Source organism: Drosophila guanche, unplaced genomic scaffold (assembly GCF_900245975.1).
Source record: "Drosophila guanche unplaced genomic scaffold, DGUA_6, whole genome shotgun sequence".
In the NCBI taxonomy this organism is placed as follows: domain Eukaryota; kingdom Metazoa; phylum Arthropoda; class Insecta; order Diptera; family Drosophilidae; genus Drosophila; species Drosophila guanche.
This window is the reverse complement of record NW_022995755.1, coordinates 613,906-634,736: the sequence shown is the minus strand read 5'-3', so window position 1 is coordinate 634,736 and position 20,831 is coordinate 613,906. Positions and strand designations below refer to the sequence as shown.

The following is a 20,831-nucleotide window of genomic DNA, read 5'->3' as shown; positions in this document are numbered from 1 at the left end:
CTTTTAGTTTAGTATTTTACAGCGGCATCATCTCTATCGTTAGGAATTTGGAAAAACTTGTAGGGTGAAGAAGAATAATCTTATAATCTTGTAGTTATATACATTTGAGACGCAAGATAGAGGGGTGAGGGAGAGAATCTTAAGCTAGCTTACAGAACTACTTTCATTATGGTCGCGTTCCTATCAATTGGGTTTATCGGTTCAGATATTACTGGGCGGTCCCCGATGGGCGCGCTGTCCGTGTAACGTGGAATGTCTAGAGCCGGGACGCGAGTGCACAATTGCATAATCGTTATCGTTATCGATTGGCATTGACCTTCGAAGTACGTTGGATAAGTTTGGATTTAATACAATACAATTCAATTGCATAGAGAAATACGAGTAGTAGCTCAAGAGAAATCTTCAAGACGGATTAGTTAGCAAACTCCTTGAAACTGACGGTTAGTTTTCGTACGACTACGAGTTTGAGTACGAGTACTCGTATTGTTTTCGATCTATTGTTCTGGGTAAAAGTGGGAGCAGGAAACTTAGTTGGAGTGTTAGTTTATATCAAATGGAAGTTACTATCGGTTAATTACAGTTGCAATACTAGGCACGAAATGGTTTATCATTCTCTCTTTTGTTTTTGTATTGGTTTTGGTGAAGACACACAAGAGGCTGTGTTGGTGTTGTGATTTTTGTGTTGTGGCTGTTGTTGGTTGGAGGTTGGTTTGCTGTCCAGAAGGGCGGGCACTTCAGCAGAGGTTAACGTTAACAAGAACAAGAGATACGAGTACGAGTACAAACGAAATACGATACATAGAGACGCAGATACAAGATACTTTTGTTGTAGGCATGCTTTTTGTTGTGTGGGTGTGTGTGTGTGTGTCTGTGTCTGTGTTTGTTTGTTTGTTTTGCTTGGGGGCTCCACAGCTACCGGAAAATAATTTGGGAGAGCAGAGCAGGTGTAGAGAATAGAGATGTTCGTGTGTATATGTATGCGTGTGTATCTGTGTGTTGGCTTTTATGTGGCTTGTGGAGGCAGCTTAATATCTATCAGACCTATTTGAGTGTATCGTCGAACCGCCGCTGGTGTAGCCCTTGTGCGCATCCCGACCATGCAGCGAATACCGGGAGCCATACTGACTGCCGTGCCAGCTGCGATACGGATCGTATTCCTCGATGATCGATGGCTCCTTCTCGATGATCTGCAACGTGCAAGATGTGTTCTATTAGCCATGATTTATGTACTCATAAAACGCGGAAAACTGACCTCTGTGTTGGCACAACTGCAGCTCATGGCCGTGCAGAGGAAGATGTTCATGAGCAGCATGATTAGGAATAGGACACCCAATGTAATGGTCAGCCAGAGCAACCAACTGGGTCGTATTCCATCCTCGCAGCTCGACGAGATTACTGTTCGCATATAGTAAATCAATGAATATCCATAAATCGCCATTCATTTGAAGCTGCTACTTACATCGAGCCTCTGCGGGATCCAGAACAAAGACTGTGGTGCCGGCCAGGCTGGAGCCCTCCTCATTTGGACCGAATTTCCTTGGTGTATTACCGCCCTTGGTGAAGCCAGCCAGGGCCACATCATTGCAATCATCGATCTCCACACAGCGACCATAGCACTGGATCACATCGCACTGCAGATGCACCTCAGAGCCTGTCGGACACAACAAAAAGCGAGAGAGAGAGAGAGAGAGAAAGTTAGCATCGAGTTGCTTCAACTGTTAAGGAGATCCAATAAGTCCTACCCTCAGGAAACTTGAACATCGAGGTGAGAGTCGCCTCGGCAGCTCTTCCATCCGCAGTGGGCACAAAGCGACTGATAATCGTGGCATCATAGGGGCAGCTTTTGGGCAAATTCAAATCGGATACTAACTGTTTTCCAGACACTTTCTGAGCGAGTAACTTACCCGCTATCATCGGTGAGCTTGAGGGTTCGGTTCTTCTTGTCAAAGGCAAAGCAGTTGCCCACACGCAGGCCATAGGTATCTGGAAAATGGGCATGGCAGAGCGTTAGTAGTTGGCTCGAGGGAGAGAGCGCGGCACAACCCACCATTTGGCTTGGAGAACTCGGCGCGTATCTTGTACTCATGTCCGTAGACCGTCTCACGCACCCGATGATCGTTCTCCAGAAACTTGAGCACCACATGGGCATTGTCGTCGCTGCAATTGATTATATAGTTGGAGATGGTTTCTATTAGCTAACGGGAAGCCTGGGACTGCTCTATAATTAATGCTCTATGAGCCAGTGGCTAATTAAAAGCGCAGACCCAATAGACCCAAAAGCTCTGGGTCCGCTGCAGTTCTGTTGCAAATGCAGCAATGCTGCAATTATGCAACAATTGCCGGTCATTGCGCTATAGGCAGTGGGCTTTGTGGGCCAAATATACACACAAACAAACACACAAATATATGAATTACATCTATAACTATTTGTTGTTTGCCTTGTACACGGCTTTGCACGATTTTTGTAAACAATTTCTTTGCTTTTGATTCATCGTAGTCGTACTCGTACTCGTCCCCGTATCACGAGCTTAACAGAGCGCAACGTTTTGGAAAAACCGTTTTTATGCCATTTTTATATCAGACTTGAGCTGTGTATTTTCTATAGCTAAGCTGGCATTCCATTTCCATGAACACTTCTTTGAGATAGACTTGCGTAAGTCGGAAAAGAGGGACAGAGGGGCAGAGGGGCAGCGAGTCATTGGCACTATGCAAATGAGGCAAGAGGCTCGAGATGGTAAATTAAATTGTTTCTCATTCACCTCCAGATGATTATCAGTGGCCCCTTGAGTCGTTTACCGTTAATTGAACTGCTGCTAAGTAAACAATAAAAATTTGTTTGGATTTGGATTTGGGAATTTCTGCGCAAAGTTCTGCCCGAAAGCGGCAGAGATCGAGTGAAAGAGCCCCCTATTGTGGGCAAGAGCTTAATGGCCTTGAGTTCTAATTCTACATATATAGAGAGGGAGAAATTTGAACAATGGCAAAATGTTGGACGAAGAGCAACACCTACAGACATATGTTCATATGTAGGTACGATCCCCCCACACTCTATGATCTATGGCCAGTCAGCACAATTTGCTGTGATGCTTTGATTCCAGTTCATTTGTTGTATGCCGACTGGCAGAATGGCAGAGTTGTTGGTTGGCAATTGGCAAATCGGTGTGGAGAATGGAGAACTTGGAGCACTTTGGGCTGACGGAAGCCTGACCAAAAAATTACAGCCCAAGCGTTTGGAACTGCGATTTAAGTGCAATTGTCTAGACAGGTTGGGCATTCAAAAACTTACCGAGTGTAGCCAGATTTGCCACAGGTAATCACATAAAACTTATCGTCCGCCAATTCCAGAGTCTTGTGCACACGCACTGCCAGCTGTATGGATCGCTCCTCGGTGCGCTGTGGGGAGGGAAAGATTGGGGGAAAAGTCCATTTAATTGCCGGTTATTAAAAGCTGAATGCCCCTGACGTTAATGTTGATTGGTTGGAGAAGGCGAGTTAGGACCGAAATTTGTGCCCCACCATGAAAAAAAAAAGAGAAACAGAAGCAACATAGAAGACTGCACCATGATCGTGGCTGCCTCGTACTTGCACTTGTGGCATGTTAATTGTCACATGATGCAATCGCGCAACAAGGAAATGCAAAATGCCGCCAAGTGTGACGCATTTTCCACTTGTTTATTTTCTCCTTAGCATTTTCCACTCCAACTTTGTGGTCGCTCTCACTCTCTCTCTCTCTCTCTCTCTCATTCATTTGTTGGTTTTCTTAGTTGCTTGTTGCTTGCTTTACTCTCCACTTAATGAGTGGCACTATCATTGGTTTGCAGTAATTATTTTCTATTCACTTTGAATATCATCCGAGGCTCAGCGATATGTGACTGTGGAGACTCGCTCTGCGCTTGGGTGGTCAAGAAGTGATCTCCTGCGGTAATTGCTCTCTGGCCCAACTTGGGTTTTGTAATATTCATTTGCACTTAAGATCGGCCTTGACCCGCAACCGAAATCGGATCCCATGTAACACAACAGCTTTCCATAAAAAGATATTTTCTGTTGGCTCCAAAATACAGAAAAAAAACGTACAAGTTTCTTTGTCACTTCTGTGGCGGTTTACATAAGTTTTTCCACAGCACAACAGCTGGCTGTAAAACTGGTTTGCACATTGTCCAGTAAACAGTTTATAGGTAAATGGTTAAGTTTTGTATTTATTTATTATTTGTTTAATCATTTTGTGTGGTGTGGAGCCCACGCCTTCTGGTGTTTACTGTATTAAATGTTGTCAGCTCATCTGGTGAATGAGTTGGCTTGATTATTGGTTTGTTGGATTTGCTTTATTGGTTATGGTTATGGCGTTGGTCAGTTGGATTGGCTTGGTTGAAGCAGTTAGCAAATAAACACAACATATCGAATCAGTTATAAATACCTCAAAGCAGCAGCAGCAGGATCGCCTGCTGCAATCACAACTGTCTTCAATGGAGGGGAACGCGAGGCTGTTGGCAGGTTGGCCAATGATGTCACAATCTGTTGGCCAACTCATGCATCACGCAGTTGCATGCCACGGCGGATGAGCTCATTATCAAGTTATTATTATCAAAAGCCGAGAAAATGGCAAAGTTGATTTTCCATATGCCCATTACCCGGGCTAAATGTGTTGAAATTGCTTGATGGCAAATTGCTCTGAGGTTCTTCTCTGTTCTGTCTCTCTGTCTGTCTATCTGTCCCTGCCCACAGTCTCTGGCCATATTGCATTTGCAATTAACATTTAAATGTGTACATAATGGTGGCAGACAAAGAACCATAACAGCCATCATCAAATAATAGCTAACAATTTCTGTCTGCCTGCCTGCCTGCCTGCCTGCCTGCCAGCCCACTCGCCACGAAAATGGCAGAAATAATAGCAATAATAACGTTGCGTTGGTAATAAGAAATAGGTTCAAGTACGGCTGGAATTGTAGTCGGAGTCAGCCCACATCCAACAGCAACAAAAACATCTTGAACTCTATGTAAAAATTGTTTCTGCGGCTTTGGCATCTTGGCCATTGTCAGCGCCAATTTCATGCTCTGGCAAGTATCTGCAGACCAGAGCAATGCCTCAACGAGAGAGAGAGAGAGAGTGGGAGGCAGGCAGCCTGGGAGTGGATGGTGCTGCAGTCTGTGGCCAAGGTCAGACAAGGCTGAAGACTGCCGGCATTTCGAGAGCAATTAAAGGAAAAACGAAAATATTTGCCAAGAAATAGAATCAAAATTGCGCCGCAGCACAAAAAACATTCTTTTGACACAAATTCCACGCAGAGGCAGGCGGCAGGCGGCAAGCGGCAGGCGGCCACAACAACGGCTTGGAATGCTGTCAAAGTCGAAGCGTGGAAAGCCGTGTCTGGGCATGTGAACTCAGAACAGTCTCGCCCCAGTCAGAGTCTGAGTCTCAGTCTCAGATCTCAGAGGCACAGCCCCGGACCTGTAGCTGGAGCTAGACGCCGGCGCACGCTGCCAAGGCACTCCCAGAGAACTGGGCAAAAACTCGTACCCGTCGGTCGACTCGTGTATACGGATGCTTATGTACGTGAACATATAAAAATAAAATCCAAGCCCTGATAAGCGTGATTTAATTTTATGGGGGACCTCCCTTTTTTTTCAGACAAACGGAAGGTGGGCCCTAGTCCGGGCCCAAGCACAGGGAAGAAGATCCTGAATCTTCCCTCAGCATCGAATGCGAGGCCCTACTTCTAGGAGGCAGAAACAACAGCAGAGAAAACAGAAATTGGGATCGGTCGGTGCGATTTGACATTGCAATTAATAATGTTGTATGTGCTTGTACTTATAAACATGATGCGGTCTGCCCTGCCCCCCTGCCATCCGGGTGCCCAGCGGCTAATTTGCATTTCAACCAAGTGCATAGGGTGCGAGAGTACGAGTATTGCGAGCGCATCTACTATATAGGATGACTATGGCCAAGGCGATTTGCCTTTGTCTGGCGTTGTCCGAGTGCGTGTAGCGCAGACCCACACGGAATTGCAGTCGTCGCCTGTCAACGCCCGTGATGCACGTAGGATTAAACTTGATTTTTATTGCCATCGTTACTATATAGACTGACGACTACGACTGGGGCCAGTCCACCACATCTTGGTACTGGCTTTGGCTTTTGCGGCTCTAGCTGATTTGCGTTGATTTGGGGCCAAGACTCAACTGCACAGTCAAGACTCCGGTAGAGGCGGTCGCAAATTTATGCGCATGCGTGCCCTTTTTAGCCATACAAGGTCTCTGCTGCTCTCAGATTCTCTTTCATTCTCTCTCTCTCTCTCTGTCTCTCTGTCTCTCTGTATCTCTCGTTAAAGTTAAAATTTGTTTGCTGCGCCTGCTTGAGAGGTTTTCCAGCTGTCTGCGATTGCCCAACAATTCACAGTTGGTGATTTTTTCTGTCTGCCTGAATTTTTGGTGGTAATTTACAAATTATAGCCAATGGCTGACCAAACTAATTTGCCATTTAGCAGGCGCAAAGCAGCCAACGAAAGACTTAGGCAACGAACTTGCCTAGGAAGGAGGAAGTGCTGCAGATGTAAGAAAAGGTATTTCACGGATGGACAATTACATTGCATAAACAATTGAACTTCCTTTCTTTCACTTTCGTAACAATTGCTCGTTTGATTGATTAGTTTAAACAATGAAATGTCTTCATCTTCGATTGTGCCTGGTTTAGTGATTAATTTTGGTTAGGGAAGCGATGAACGGTTATGCTTACATTGCTTCCACTCACGTTGCTGACAAGAATGCCGCAGTAGTCGCTGGCGCCCTGCTTGGCCCAGAGGTTGAGGCTGAAGGCAACCGCATCGCTGCCATCGCCCATGGCCATGCAGGCCGGAGTGCGAAAGTCCCGGGCATGCACGGCGCCCGTGTAGCCGGAGTTCACCTTCACCTTGATGTTCATCGTGCCCGCCTTGCAAGTGGCCGTCACATGTGGCGCAAATTCGCTGGGAGACGACGCCGGTTCCTGTGTGGCAGCCTGTGTAATGGAAACAAAAGCGTAGAGATTTGATTAGATTCTTTGGCTAATAACTTTGACCTGGATTCTGGACCCTGGGAACTAACGCACATGGTCCGAAAATTAACGCCAACTCATGGGACAAAAGCAGCAGAAAAAAGCAGAAAAAAGCCGAAACAGCAGCCCCAGCGAAAGAGGAAAATTCAAATTAATTTTAAAAGCTAAACCAAAGAGTCGGCCCGAGTCGCAATTAATTGCAAAAAGGCAAAGGCAACAGCAACAGCAACAGCAACAGCTAGAGCCCCAGAGATTGCTCAGAACTTTGGGCCAAGAGAGCTGCCAATGTTCTGCACGTTTTGGGTCAGCACCGTTCCAGTCGCGCACTGTCAAAGGCATTTGGCTCTAAGATAATTTATTGGCATGCTCGACTTGGGCTGCTGTCGCTCTGTCGTGATAATTGAATTTGTGCTCCAGCTTTGGGGGCCAGCACAGAGCCACAGAACGTTAGGGAAACGGAGCTTGTGGTGACTGGGGAGACCGTGGACTGTAGGCGCTAGATAAGCAGCACAAAAGTTAAGTAAGTCATGTCATGACAATCGCAGAGAGACGCCGCCTTTGTGGTCCAGCCATAGCACACAGCCCCAACTGGCCCTCGGGCCCTCGGGCCCTGGCCCGAGCCCAACTCACAGCCGAATCTCTATTGAGCCTGTCCCGGGCGAAAGGCGCAACTGTTCTCCGGCCTTTTTGATTTATATTTACTTTCGAAATGCTGCAGCCAATGTGCCCTTCGGCTCAGCTCAGCTCAGCTCAGCTCAGATCGGATCAGCTAGCTCTGGGATCCGCTGAGGGATCGCAAAACAAAAATATGAAATTTTGTTCAGTCATTAAAGCAATTAATTTTCCAGTCAATCCTTCCTTGGCTCGCTGGCTACTGCTACTGTGCGTCAAGTGAAATGCAGCCGGATGACCCAGTTCGATCCGTTGGCGCTGTCAGGCTACAGTCAGCGACAGCGCCAAAAACATGTTGGCCAGTGTGCCACTTTCTATGGCAACTAGAACATCCACTTTGCATGCCATCAGCAATTTATTGTATCTCAATGCGCGGGCCACTTTGTGCCAAAGAAGAGACAATGAAAGGCCCGCGATGGCGGACAGACCCATATCCAGCACCGATCAGGAGTTCAATGCGCCGAGCACACGTTCGAGGGTCACATGAGAGTCTGGCTTGGGCCCTGTGGCTGTGCCTCTGTCTCTGTCTCTGCCTCATGCCAACTCCAACTCCAACTCCAGCTGCAGCTCCAGCTTCGATCCAACTCCCATGACAATTTGTCGCTCGGCAAAATGCAATTGTTTTGCATGGATTTTTGCCAACTGGAACTGCAACTGCGACTGCAGTCAATTAAAATACTTTTTGCATGCTCGTTTCACTATCGTTTCGAGCGGGAGGCAGGAGGACTGCTAGCTGCGAGCTGCGGCGGCTTGTTAAAATAGCAAACAACATTTTTAACAGCATTTGCCTTTTGTATTATGCAACACGCTCTGATTGTGTTTGTGTTTGGACTTTCCATGGTGGAAAATTTACAAACTAAAACCGAAACACACAATTAGACACTTGCGCTGCCAGTCACGCCATGGCCAATGAGCCGCGCTCCGGCTCCGGCTGCGGCTCCGGCTGCGGCTCTGATTTTGATTGATTTCCCAAGAGCCTAAAGCCCCGCAGGACACTTGGGCTAATGTCTGCAAAGTATGCTTCAGCGATTATTCAAAAATTCCTTTTCGACCGCATGTAAATCGGATCGAAAAATCGAAACGTAGCCCCCAAAGCCAGGCACAGCTGGAGAGCTGACTGCCAAGGATCATTAAGTGGGTCCAGAGCCAAAGCCAAAGCCAAAGCCTCAGAAGCAGACACAAGACGTTGCCTGCCGCTGATTTATATGGCTGCAAGGGGTCAGGCCATAAACCAAAAGTGTTCGGACCGCCGCATTTAGCCACTTTAACTATTAAACCAAGTGACGTGAGCAATTAGTACAGGAGAGTCAGCTCAGCTCATGGCCCGCTTCTTTCTTTTTCACTCTGGTTGCTTTTTCGCAGCGGCAATTAGCCGCTTAAGAATGACAAAACTGCCGAGTTCCTGTGAGAAAAGGGGCTTGTACTGGAGCTGGCATGGCACCGACACCAAAATGCTCTGCAGCACAACAAAACATCAGGCATTAAGGTATCAGAATTGATGGGTTTTTGCGGTTTTTGCCCCTTTATTTGGCTGGCAATAACTTTAATGGTGGACTTTTATTGAATTTATCCAACGATTTTGTGGGGCATTGAAATGCTGCTGGAACATGGAAATCCAAACATTAATTTTTGCTCCATGTATGAGACACATTTATGGAACAAATCTTTCATCTAGCTCTGCAGATCGTCCTTTCTCAGGGCAATTAAGTCACAAATGATTGTGATTTATGTGGACAACTAATTGAACTCAATTTACGTGGCTGGGTGTGTTTCTTTTATGGCCGTCTTTGGGCACAACTTAAACATTTCGCAAGAGTTGTGGCTTTTTTTATTGTCTTCTGTTTGGTTATTGTTTTTGTTTTTGTTTTTGTTTGTTTGCGACTTTAGTTGAGCGATACAATCGCCAAAAGACTTAGTGCAGCTGCGCATTCACGTAGCCGTTCGAACAGATTGGCGAACACACATATTCCGATGTGCAACAAGCTCGGATTAGAAGCGAAAACAAAACTCGTGCATAACAAAAGGAAGGGGGGAGGTCGCTGTCTCTCTGTCTCTCTGTCTCTGAGTCTGAGTCCGGGCTCTTAACATATTTCGCGTGCATTTGAATTTCCGCTATGTGGCGCTCGAGCAATAAAGCTCAGCTCAAAGTAAATTATAACATAAGGCCCGAGCCAAGCCTCGGTTCAAAGCGGATTGGATCGGGGCCCAGAGTCCAGCTCGGGTTTGGGTCGCTCCGACTGCGGCTGATTGCAAATTGTCACGGTATTTTCGCTGGCAGCACATAAATTGCCGTTTAACTCGCATTACAGTCCAGCTAGGTAGGAGCGGGCACCAAGAGACGCGTCCGTGGACATTGGGTATTTATGTTTATAGCTGGCTTTTTTGGACAGAGCTTGAGCTTGAGCTGGAGCTGATGCTGGGACTGGGGCTGGGCATGCGGCCGAGGCCTGGAACTGGCCAAAAGCTTAATGAAGCTGACAGAGGCGAAACTCGTTCCGAGCTTTGGCTGATTATATAATGCAGACAAGCGACCAACTGACAGCTGAAAGGGTTTCCTTACAGTTTTATCTACCCATCGTTTTCGGCTCGCCTAGCCTAGGGTTCAACGCCAGGCAAAAGGAGAAATATTTTGGGCGAGGAAAGCAGATGAAAAGCAGTCGGCAATTAATGTCGCTGTGGCTTCAATTAAATTTCAATTGCCGGCGCGCTTTTCCATTGATGTTCTGACGCGCTAATTCCATGGCACGTCCCGGACTTTGACTTGGACTGGGATTGGGACTCCACCTCTGTGACTCTGTCAGCGGCTCTGCACGTTCTCGGGCTACGCGACCCGGAGCTAGAGCTGGGACCCCCTTTCAGCACTTGCTGCTGCTGCTGGTGAATGGGTCAATTCTTTGGCTCATAATGAAACGCTGTCGTACCACTAATATAATAATAAGCACTTGTCTGTCTCCCTCTGCCTGTCTGGCCTTTTCTTGGCCATGCCGAACAGCAATCAATAGAAAAAGCTTGGTAACTTCTTCAAAAAATGTCCGAACAGCATTCCAATGGGGTTCTGGGCGAGTCGAGACCTTTGCTGGTTATTTATGTACCTGATTAAACACCGTGGTTCGATGTAGTAGCTTCATGGCTCAATGCCATGTTTCGTTTTAATGGATTTTCTCCATATGCCGCCGGGGCAATTATGCTAAGTACTTTATATTCTTGGGCTAAGCTGAGGCCCTACAAGGGCTGGCAATGTTTTGAGAGCTTTCTTTAAGTGAATTAGCCTCCTTTAAGCCCAAAACTGAGTGAGTGCCGAAAGTTCTGGAATCAGTTCATAATCTCTAACATTTGTTTCCCTTTGTAGTAACCATTAATCAAAGGTTTGAATGGGAGAGCAGATGGAAATCAGTTGAGATTGAGGTGCAGGTTTCCTCTGCTTCTCTTGATGGGCTGGCGCCGCAATTTTAACTTTCATTGTACCATTTTGGGGCCTCGACTTGAGTCGCCTGAGTCATCTGTAGGTTGATTGAAATAATAGCTTATCGTGATGTTGACTTGGCTCTAAAGTTGTCACACTTTCTTTGACCATTGCCTTAATTGCTGTCAAATGTTGCCTCTTCTGCACGGAAAACCCATTCGCAGAGTTTTCCCAGAAGCAGAAACCACACCGAAAGCCCTCAATTTGTGTGCAATTTTCATAAATGTGCACTTTCCATGCGCATCATTTGCCTGGACAGAATCTGAAAGGAAATTCCGCCAAAACACATACATACACGGACAGATACACGAAAACAAAACATGGCCAAATGAAACTTTCTGGGCATAAAGCCTCAATGACAGTCGGCAGGCAGCGTGCACTGCACTGGCAACTGTGCTGCTGGCAACAGAACAGGGAAATGGTTTTTCCCATTAGTTTCAAATAAAACCTACTTTTACCGCTGAGGCCGAAGCTGGAGCATAGCCAAACAAAGGTAGAAACAATTGCTAAAGTGTTTTTGTTGCTGCTCTTTCGCTGGGAGCGAGTCGGTGAGTGACAGGCCGACCGCCTGGTTGAGAAGAGCTCCACAGAGCCACAGTCAGCGGCAAGCCGCGCAAAACCAGACCACATTGGGAGTGGGATTGCAATGTGAACAATGCAAGTTAATCAAATAATGAAATGTGCTAACCGACCCAGAGGCAGCCCAAGTCAAACAAAAGAAAGAACTTTCTCCATGCTGGTGGCAGCTGGCTGCTGGCTGCTGCGAGTGTCTAACACAGATGACCCAATATGCCAAGCACTTTTGCATACATTTTAATGGCTTTCACGCTACAATTCATTCGCACAGCATTAGCATTGGGCGAAATATTTTTTGCACTGCAAAATCAACGCGGCGTTAAATTGCGTCAGCTCAGAGTGGCTAGAATTGGATATATTTTACAGACGGAAATGTAAACATACCTATACATAGGTAGTTGACATGAATATAGACCACTTTTCGTGGTCAGTTGTTTTTTGTAGAAATTTACATAAACACAAAACTTTGCGGGCCATTTCCTTTAGGCACTCCCTGCGTAAAAACGAGAGAATTATGATCAGAATCTAACTGCGACTGCCACACTCAATCTAATGGCAGCAGACTCGAGCTGTGACTCAGTCTTTATCTATGTCTGTAGAACGGCAATGGCAGGCAACGGCTTCCTGTCCAGACACAGATACTACTAACCCACTGCTGGCTGAGGTTGCGTGCAGTGACCAAACTGGTTGCCCCTCTTCTAATTGCCCCAGTCGTGGCTGCGTTCCGAGTATGACAACCAAGCCATTCGGGGACCAACTCCCAGGTCCATTGCATCCGATATTTGTGGTCAATATGCCAAGGGGCTTGGTCTTGGTCTTGGTCTTGGTGTTGGACTCCAGTGTGGTCATATTTTCTGTTAATTAGAGCATAATGGCTTATGCTTAAGCCGGCGGATATTCATTGGCAGGCTGCGGTTATCAGCTGCAGACAAAAAATGTATCTGCTGATAGCTCTCCAGGGGAGCGAGGCTCGGCCAACTGTATCTGCCACAAACCGTTAGCCCTCCGCACACTCGTCGAGAGGGAAACAAAAAACTAAATACGGAATAATAAAACAAGAACACAACCCAAAGAATATCATTTAAATGGTGGCCCAGACAATCAGCAAGTTTGTTGTCCAAGTCTTTTGTCTAGCAGCTGCTTTTTCTTCCCTACTTTGCCTCATGCTGCCTCATCTCGGGTTCTAAGAAACAAATAAACACATGTGCGACTAAGGCACAGTAAACAATGAATCATATTTTTGAGCACATTCATATGCGTATCAAAGGTTTTATTGCCTGCAGGCCACCGCATCAGTGGATCATTCGAGCAGGGGGCAATGGCAATACGGAAGGGGCAAGTCTTGTGTGGGGCACTTCAATTGGCTTTGGCAGCGGTTGTGAAGCACGTGCTTGTCAGTCAAGAATGGGTTTTGCGGTTTGTTTTTGATACACTACACAAATACTGGGTAGGATAAGTGGATGGCTCATGTTGCTCTTAAATTCTAGCCACCTTTTCCTTGATACTTTCCCATTGCTTAGTAGATTTTAAGCTATTTTATTCTTCATAAAAAACCAAAAACCAAAAACCATGAATATTCAAATTATTTCTTATGTGCATTGAACATTAAAAATCTTGTTCTACAAGAGTATGCTTGGCTTCTTTACTTTTAAAATTGTATCTTTTGGCCAGTTTTTTGTTGAACTTGAACAGTTTAAGCCGCAGGCCAACACGGACTACCTGCGGTCACATTCAACACGTCACTTTCTGCCCAAATACCCAAGACACATTCTGTTCTGTTCGTTTTTTTCGTGTGTGCTTTATATAAAATGAAACGAAAATCGCTTGGGTTGTTCTCGCTGGCAATCGCTGTCTTATATGGCTGCTGGCAGGCCAAAGCCATGACGACTTGCTCAGTATACAAGCTGCTGCTACCAATACATGCTCGTATGTATATTCCCATATATTCATATTGTATTGGATTTGGATGGCATCGAGAGAATTAGCATATTTCAGCTCATTTTCTGTTTGTGTGAGCTGACATTGAAACTGATTTTAATGGCCCGTAACAACAACAACAACAACAACAACAGCCACACACATATGGCCATGGCAGTAACAACAAGCAACAATACAATTATCACCAAGTACACGCACTCACTAATAGCCAATATTTAGCCAAGAGAAAAAGGCGTCAATTAAAATGAGTTATTCGTCGGCATATTTTGGGCATCTCTATGTCAAGTCAAGTGTGTGTCGAGCGTATTAATGGGCCAAGCATATGGGAAAAGCATATCAAGTTGTTGGCTTCTTGGCTTCTTGGCTTTTGGGCGAACAACCTTTCTGGGGTAAGAGAAGACACGCTGAAAAAGGCGCAAGTTCATTTATTGTTTAATGAGTGTGAAAAGCGGACTGTGTGGAAGCGGCCAACGACTCAGCCAGCAGCTACCAGCAGCAGCATCAAAAGTACCGTAAGCACAGCCAAGTTTCAATTTTAACAGATACTTAACACGCACCCATACAGAGAGATTTACTTTCGCATAGGTGGTTATCTTTGGTGTATTTCTGTCTGCCTTTAGGGCCACTGCAGACGGGCAGACTTATATCAGCGTCGCCATCATCATTATCATCCCAGAAAGCATCATCTACAGCGTCGAGACTGCGTTTTGTTTGCCGTTGCTTTTATGCTTCAAGGTTTTGTGAGTTTTGCATTAACCGAAAAGCCAACTGAGATGCCAAAGTGGTTGTTGTCTCTGTTTGAAGTGTTTGAGTCTGTCTGTTGTAGGCCGAGTGCTTTTGCCAAGCCCAAAGAGCGTATTTTTACGCCTACACCCCAGCCCCGGCATTTTTTATGATGTCATTCGCATTCGGCCGCTGACTCTAAGGAATAGTTCAACACACCCGTTATCATTTTGAAGGGGATAAATGGATGTTTGAAATGCAAAGTGTAAAGAAATCAATTAGGCCAAACATAAATGATAATCAAAGTGGCTCATTGAAAGGTTTTAAGTGCTCTAAAAAAATGGAGAAAGGGCATTCTGAGGGTACCATTATAATTGAGTGTTTGACACTAATTGTATACGACATAGCCGTGGGGGAAAAATTGAGGAAAGAAGAGTTTTTCGTTCAATTCTTTCAGTATAGGCTTTAAGCGGTTGCTCTTGAAAGTACTCTGTCAATCAATAAGGTCACTGACATAATATTCATGTCCGTTTTGTATTCCTGCAAACAATTCTCAGCAGATTTTATAGGCAAAAAGAAACTCCTCATACGGGTCTTCGAATATAGTTAATTACACTGAATAGTTTTGCAATGAAACTTTCTTTTGTACTCGAGAAAATGATATATGATTTATAGTTCCCCCCAAGTGCGAGCTATGGCAAAGCCCCCCAATACACCACAATCTAGACTTGAACCAATTTCAATTGATGCCAAGCCCTGAAAAGCAGTCAGGGCCCTGACTCTCACTCTGATGGATTTGTGCCATTTAATAGGAAAACTGAAATCAAAGCAAACCAAATCAAAACTGAAACCAAAACCGAAACCGAAAAGCATTCCTGAAGCGCTCACGAACAATGGACCAAGTTAGGGAGTTGGGGGCACATAGTACAGAGTTGGGTAAAAGTTAAGATATCGGTCAGTGGCACATTCGGTGTGGCAGCAGAACTGAGGGCCAAGTGAACCACTAAGACTGCTGCCGCTGCCCGCTGAGTTATAGTTATGGCGATGGCGATGGCGATGGCGATGGCAATTGCTATTGATAAACTGGCCCAGCTGCAGTCATTGTGGAGTTCATTAATTTGTCTGCCCTGGAAAATTGCCGTGGAAAATTCACAGAGCCGAACCAAGTCGCCATGAAAGTGGGGAAGGCAGAAAGGCAAGAAGGCAGAGATAGAGAAAGACAGATACAGAGGGCTCGGGCCGTAGTTAACCTCGTTTTCATGACTGGCCCCCCGAGAACATTATTGTATGCAAATGAAAAGTGAAATGTCCAGAAAGTGGTCTAATTATCTTTCACTTGGTCGTACATAGTAGTCGGATACACTTACCTGTCCAGCCAGCAGTAGGATCAGGGGCAGGAGCAGCAGCGTTGAGGCAGTGAGCCCAGGCCCAACAGTTTTTGGCCTTTGTATCATCGTGCGCGTGTGTCTCGACGCGTTCGTTCCCTCAGTCTTTTGATTGGATAGCAGCAGGAGAAGGAGTGGTAGTTGAGGCGTCACTATATCCTTTTGGGCAACTGCAAAAACCCACTCGTTTAGCATCCAATTGAGCAATTGTGCAAATTGTTTTGCTTTGATTATGGCTAATTTCATGCGGATCACGCTCAGCTCAGGCGGCAGCTGCATTCCAACAAAAGTTACTCTTAAATTACTCATCCAGCGATGAGCATGAGTCAACGTAACTTTAGAGAACAATTATTAAGTTGAACCGAACTGAAAACTGAGCTGAAAACGAAGCTAACCCCAACTATTTCACTGCGGCTGCGGTTTATCAGCTCGTTTTCATCTCCCCCTGCTGCATTTTCAAGATGATTTCGAGATGTTTTGTGGCTTTCGGGGCATAACTTTCTAGGGAAGTTTAAGTACGGAAACGTGACACAAGTGCATCAGTTTTCTAATCTTTTAATATGCTCTCTCTATCTGGAGGAGTTTCTCCTGCCCAAAAGGGCCCAAACGCATCCACTTCTCACGTACTCTGATTTCGTTATCACGCTAAGACGACCCCGACCCCATCGATCAGTGTCTAATAAGCTCCCAGATGAAGCTGCGTGCCGCCCGTTTACTTGGAAAAAGGTTTCGCAAATGAATTCGAATGGAACAATGAGTCGGAATGCTGAAAACAAGTTTGTGCGAATTGTATATTTGTCCGGCCGGGCAAAAAGCAAACACTGACATAGCTCAGAGGAGAGCAGATTGGAGCTCTGGCTGGCCCTGGCTTACGTCATGGTGCTCGAAAATGACAAAAACAGCAATGTCCAAAGGCTAACAATTATTGAAATGTGACATTTTGTGACATTTATGCGTAAAGTGATTTAGATTTGCCGTCGATATAGATTCCAAAATGTTGAATGTGTGGAAAGGAGTCTATGTTTTACATTGACTTCCATGTTTCGACTGGCAAAAGTTATTTATTACCCACACATGTGATTTATGACGCTTTTCTAACAACAAACTCGAGCGGAAATGGCCAACACACACCCACGCCACACACACCACACACACACACGAACACCTGGTCACACTCAAACACACATTTGGCCTTTACTATTCTCAAAATAACTCATAAATTAAAACATTTTTTATGCAACCCCAGCCACAATGTGCAATACTCGCCTCAACGCTAAAGCTTTACAGCAAAAACTTCGTCATTTTAGTTTAATAAAAAAACAAACGAACTTAAGCTAGGAGCTTAAGAGCACTTGCAATTAAGAGAGAGAGAGAGAGAGAGAGAGAGAGAGATAACCGAAGAGAGCCGTCTTAAGAGAGGGAAAACAAAGCTGCAAGTTTCTCGCAGTTTCGTGCAAATTCGCAGGCGCTCTAAAATTATTCCATTTAAAGTTCAACTGTAGAAATATTCAGGAAACAAAACGGCGCATGAAATTATCCATAATCAGAAACAATTGTATATTATTTAACATTAATATTTAATATTTTTTGTTGCTTCACTTCAGAGGGTTTTGTGCTCTGTGGACGGCAGCTTCAGTTTTTTGCTGCTCTTTTAAGGCGAGCGACGTCGACACGTGAAAACAAGTTTTATGCAACAGCTTATTGTTTACTTATTGTGGGGGCTTTTTGTTTGTTGCTCATTTCAGTTTGTTAACTAATGTTTTGGGTTTATGTATAGCTAATATCAGCTACCTCTACTGCACTTTGTACACTGATGTGGTGGGGATCTATAAAACGCGTAAGCTGGAAGAACTCTGAATGAAATTCACTGCTTTATGTTCCGCTTGACACGTTGGACTCGACTGAACGGATCGAGAGTTTGTTGGCAACTGATTCGAGCAGACGGAAATAGGCAACGTGCTGGCTCTAAGCCAAGCTTTGCTGCTCTTTAGCTTCATTTTCAGCTCCGGTGCTTCGCTGTTTTGTTTTCTTTTTTTCCCCCGTCTCTTCGCTCTTCGCTCTTTCTCTCATTCTTTTTGGTCACATCTTCCGTTTGTTTTTGCCGTTTCTGCTGTGTGTCTGTGCTTGTTCCCATGGTGGTTGGATGGTGGTGCCGGATCACTGGAAAATGATTTTCAAACTGCAGCTTTGCCGCCCACAGCAACAGCTCGTCTGGCATGACCCCTTTTTTATCACTTGCTGATAAAAATAAAGCCATGTGAGTGTGTATCTGTGTGTGTGTGTGTGTGTGCGGTGGTTGTTGGCATCTGTAGAGTAACGCAGCAACAATGAATCGATACGCGCGTGTGACTCTCCAACCGACTCATGCGCTGTAGCTTCAGGGGGGATGGCACTTGTCTCGGAGAGAGCAGCCAGTGTTGGTTAACTGCTTAGATATAACGGTAAATATTAGAATTTCATGCAATATATGAACTAAAAGTGGATAAATAAATAATATATGATGTTTTGGGGCCATTTACTATTTAATTCCTATTTTAGTTTCGCATTTGTTAAGTAAAAATTAAGTTCAATTCTTCACGTTGGTTATAGATTACTTTCTCACTCTCTTTCTCTCTCTCTATTTAATCGCTCTCCTGCTCTCTCTGGACTCTCACATGTCTTTAGACTCATTTTCCGTTTGGGAAATTCTTATACAAAAACCAAACTCGCTGCTCAGTGAAAATTTCATCACCGTCGTCGACAGTTCAGTCAAAGCAATTTGCTCTCTAAATTCCACAGCACAGTCTTGCCTTTCAAATTTGCCTAAAATATCTCTTTTGTGTTCACTTTTGATCTATCCCCAAACAGCATTACAGTTCATTCACAACTTAACTGAGATTCTCGCGCATTGCATACCGAAATCGTGGCCAGGATAATTCAGTTGGTAAAAAGTGCAACTCAAACTCGAAAGAACTGCCAAAAAATCGAAACACGGCTAAAGAAAAATACTTGTACAAAATTTCTGTATCAGCCAGTCAGCGTTGTTTGTTCGGAGTATCTGTGTGTGTGGTGTGTGTGTGTGCGTGTGCATTTTTGTGTGTATTTGTATGTGCATTTGTATAGGTGTCTGTGTGTGTACGTGATAAGCGTAGACAGACGCCGTAACAACAAAACGGAGACCCCCAGCCCCGTGGCCCAGAGGATAGATAGAAGAGGCAACATAGCTTTATTGAATTACAAGTAAAACAAAGAGAGAGAGAGAGAGCGGGCTGAAGCGACTAAGTCGGCGATTAAAGCGTGCTGCGGAGTGCAACCTGCTAACCCACAAACCCACTGCCAACGGGGGTGCCACTGGGTGGTTTTAATATTGCTAATTGTTTGCAAAAAGAAATGATATCCCAGCTATACACAGAGGCAACTCTAGCCAAGATAACTATTTGCCACTGTCCGCCTAGAAGTGTGCAAGGGAAAATTGTCTGGTGTTTTCCGGCGATCCGTTTGGGGAAGAGACAGTTTTGTGGTCAGTCTTTGACCTGCGCAAGTCTTTGACCCCAAAATAACACCAAGGAAGAGGCTCCAGGCGGAGTTAAACTTTAGGACGAGTCGGAATCAAAACAATTTGCGTGTCGGTTAACAGTCACACAATCTAGGTCCCTGGACTCACCGACTGCTACTGCGACTGCGACTCCCTGACTTGACGCAACGTTGACATTTTTAATTACCATCGAAAAGACATTAAGCCCTGTTTTATGACAGGCCAACGCACATGCCTGGCGCACAGTCAGCGCCGGCGTCGGCTCGAAACTAACCCGAACGGAAATGCCGCACGAAAAAGGGGCTAAACATAGCTTCAGGTGCTCCAACTCCGGTTGTGGCTTCCTTCTTGGAGCTTTGCGAAAACCTTTCCTTTTCCCCAGTGCAGTTTATATAACTAGTTGACAGTAATGCAGCGGCTTAAGCTGCAATAAATGGAAGGGAGAGAACTTTAATTTCGCCCTGACTTTGATGGATTGCGGTGGCAGACTGAGTTGAATCCAACGCCAAATAAACCCAGAATCAGCTCGACCAGAGGTTAAGCCTTGCCATAACTTTTTTTTGCCAGCACAGATTTATGCTGGCTACAAAAAAGTTGCGGGCCAACAGCCCAGAAACACTTCAGTACCACAAACTTGCCGAGGGACGCAGAGGGAACACAACTGAAAAGGACCGAGAACCGAGAACCGAGAACCGACAACCGAGACCCTCAACACGTTACTGTGATTATTAATTCAAAAAGTTTTCACACATACACACGGGCCCTAGGGAGAGAGAGACTGGGAGAGGGACAGAGACAGGCAGTCTGGCAGACTGTAGGGCATCCGAAAATATTCCCCAAATCAGTTTCACTGGCTGGAAAAGCATTGCTATGGTAGCAATCATATGAATTATATAAGCAGACTCATTCAGAGTTTACATTGGGAGAGCCAGCTGCCCTTCAAAGCCAGACAGTTGATGGCCCTGTCCAACCTAATTGGCACACTAACGAGAACTAGAAAGAGAACGAGCCTCCAAGTGGAGCATCATTTAATCAGGCTTAAAGTCACTCGGCAAATAAGTTACTCCGAGGAGTTCTGGCGTGTTTATTCGGCATGGCAGAGGCAAACAATTGAGGCCATCAATAATGAAATCGATTCGGGGTTCTGTCACTGCCAATGGGTAAGTTTGCCGTCAGCCTACCGGTGAGCATTTCATTTCCGCTGCCATGCTCACCGTTTCTCTTTGGCACTGCCAGGCGCTGAACTTTGACATTTCGCTGCACGGCCAGCCAGCCAGCCAGCCAGCCAAATGCCAAATGTCAAAGAAGAGCGGCACATGTCCTGCGGCCAGTGCAGCCCCAGTGCAGAGTGTGGGCTTAGCTGAGAAGAGCACCTCGAGGATGCCCTCAGCGAGTGTGGGCGCCAAGAGCGGAGACAATTTAACGCGACAGACTCTGTGGCGTCCTCTGCGTCTACGTAACATGCCCACAGACACTGCCACAGCCACGGGCACAGCAACTTATTAGGAAGGCTTATGTCATGAATGAGATTAGGTC

At 45.5% G+C, this 20,831-nt stretch overlaps 1 protein-coding gene across 3 annotated transcripts; it reads right to left on the bottom strand.

The window, feature by feature from the left end:
• Window positions 1–93: 93 nt before the first annotated feature.
• Window positions 94–17,723, bottom strand: LOC117589668. 3 transcript variants are annotated; one of them, XM_034281807.1, is made up of 11 exons: window positions 17,573–17,723; window positions 15,764–15,951; window positions 6,728–6,988; window positions 3,287–3,393; window positions 2,048–2,157; window positions 1,905–1,983; window positions 1,743–1,840; window positions 1,460–1,651; window positions 1,253–1,395; window positions 1,042–1,187; window positions 94–316 (listed from the first exon to the last, which is right to left on the bottom strand). In XM_034281807.1, exons 2-11 carry the CDS (start codon window positions 15,848–15,850, stop codon window positions 202–204), a joined length of 1,338 nt encoding a protein of 445 aa, XP_034137698.1. In that variant the 5' UTR covers window positions 15,851–15,951; window positions 17,573–17,723; the 3' UTR covers window positions 94–201. The 3 variants fall into 3 exon arrangements, with proteins under 3 accessions (XP_034137698.1, XP_034137699.1, XP_034137700.1); XM_034281808.1 differs by having other exon boundaries at window positions 6,743–6,988; XM_034281809.1 differs by having other exon boundaries at window positions 94–1,187.
• Window positions 17,724–20,831: the final 3,108 nt, after the last annotated feature.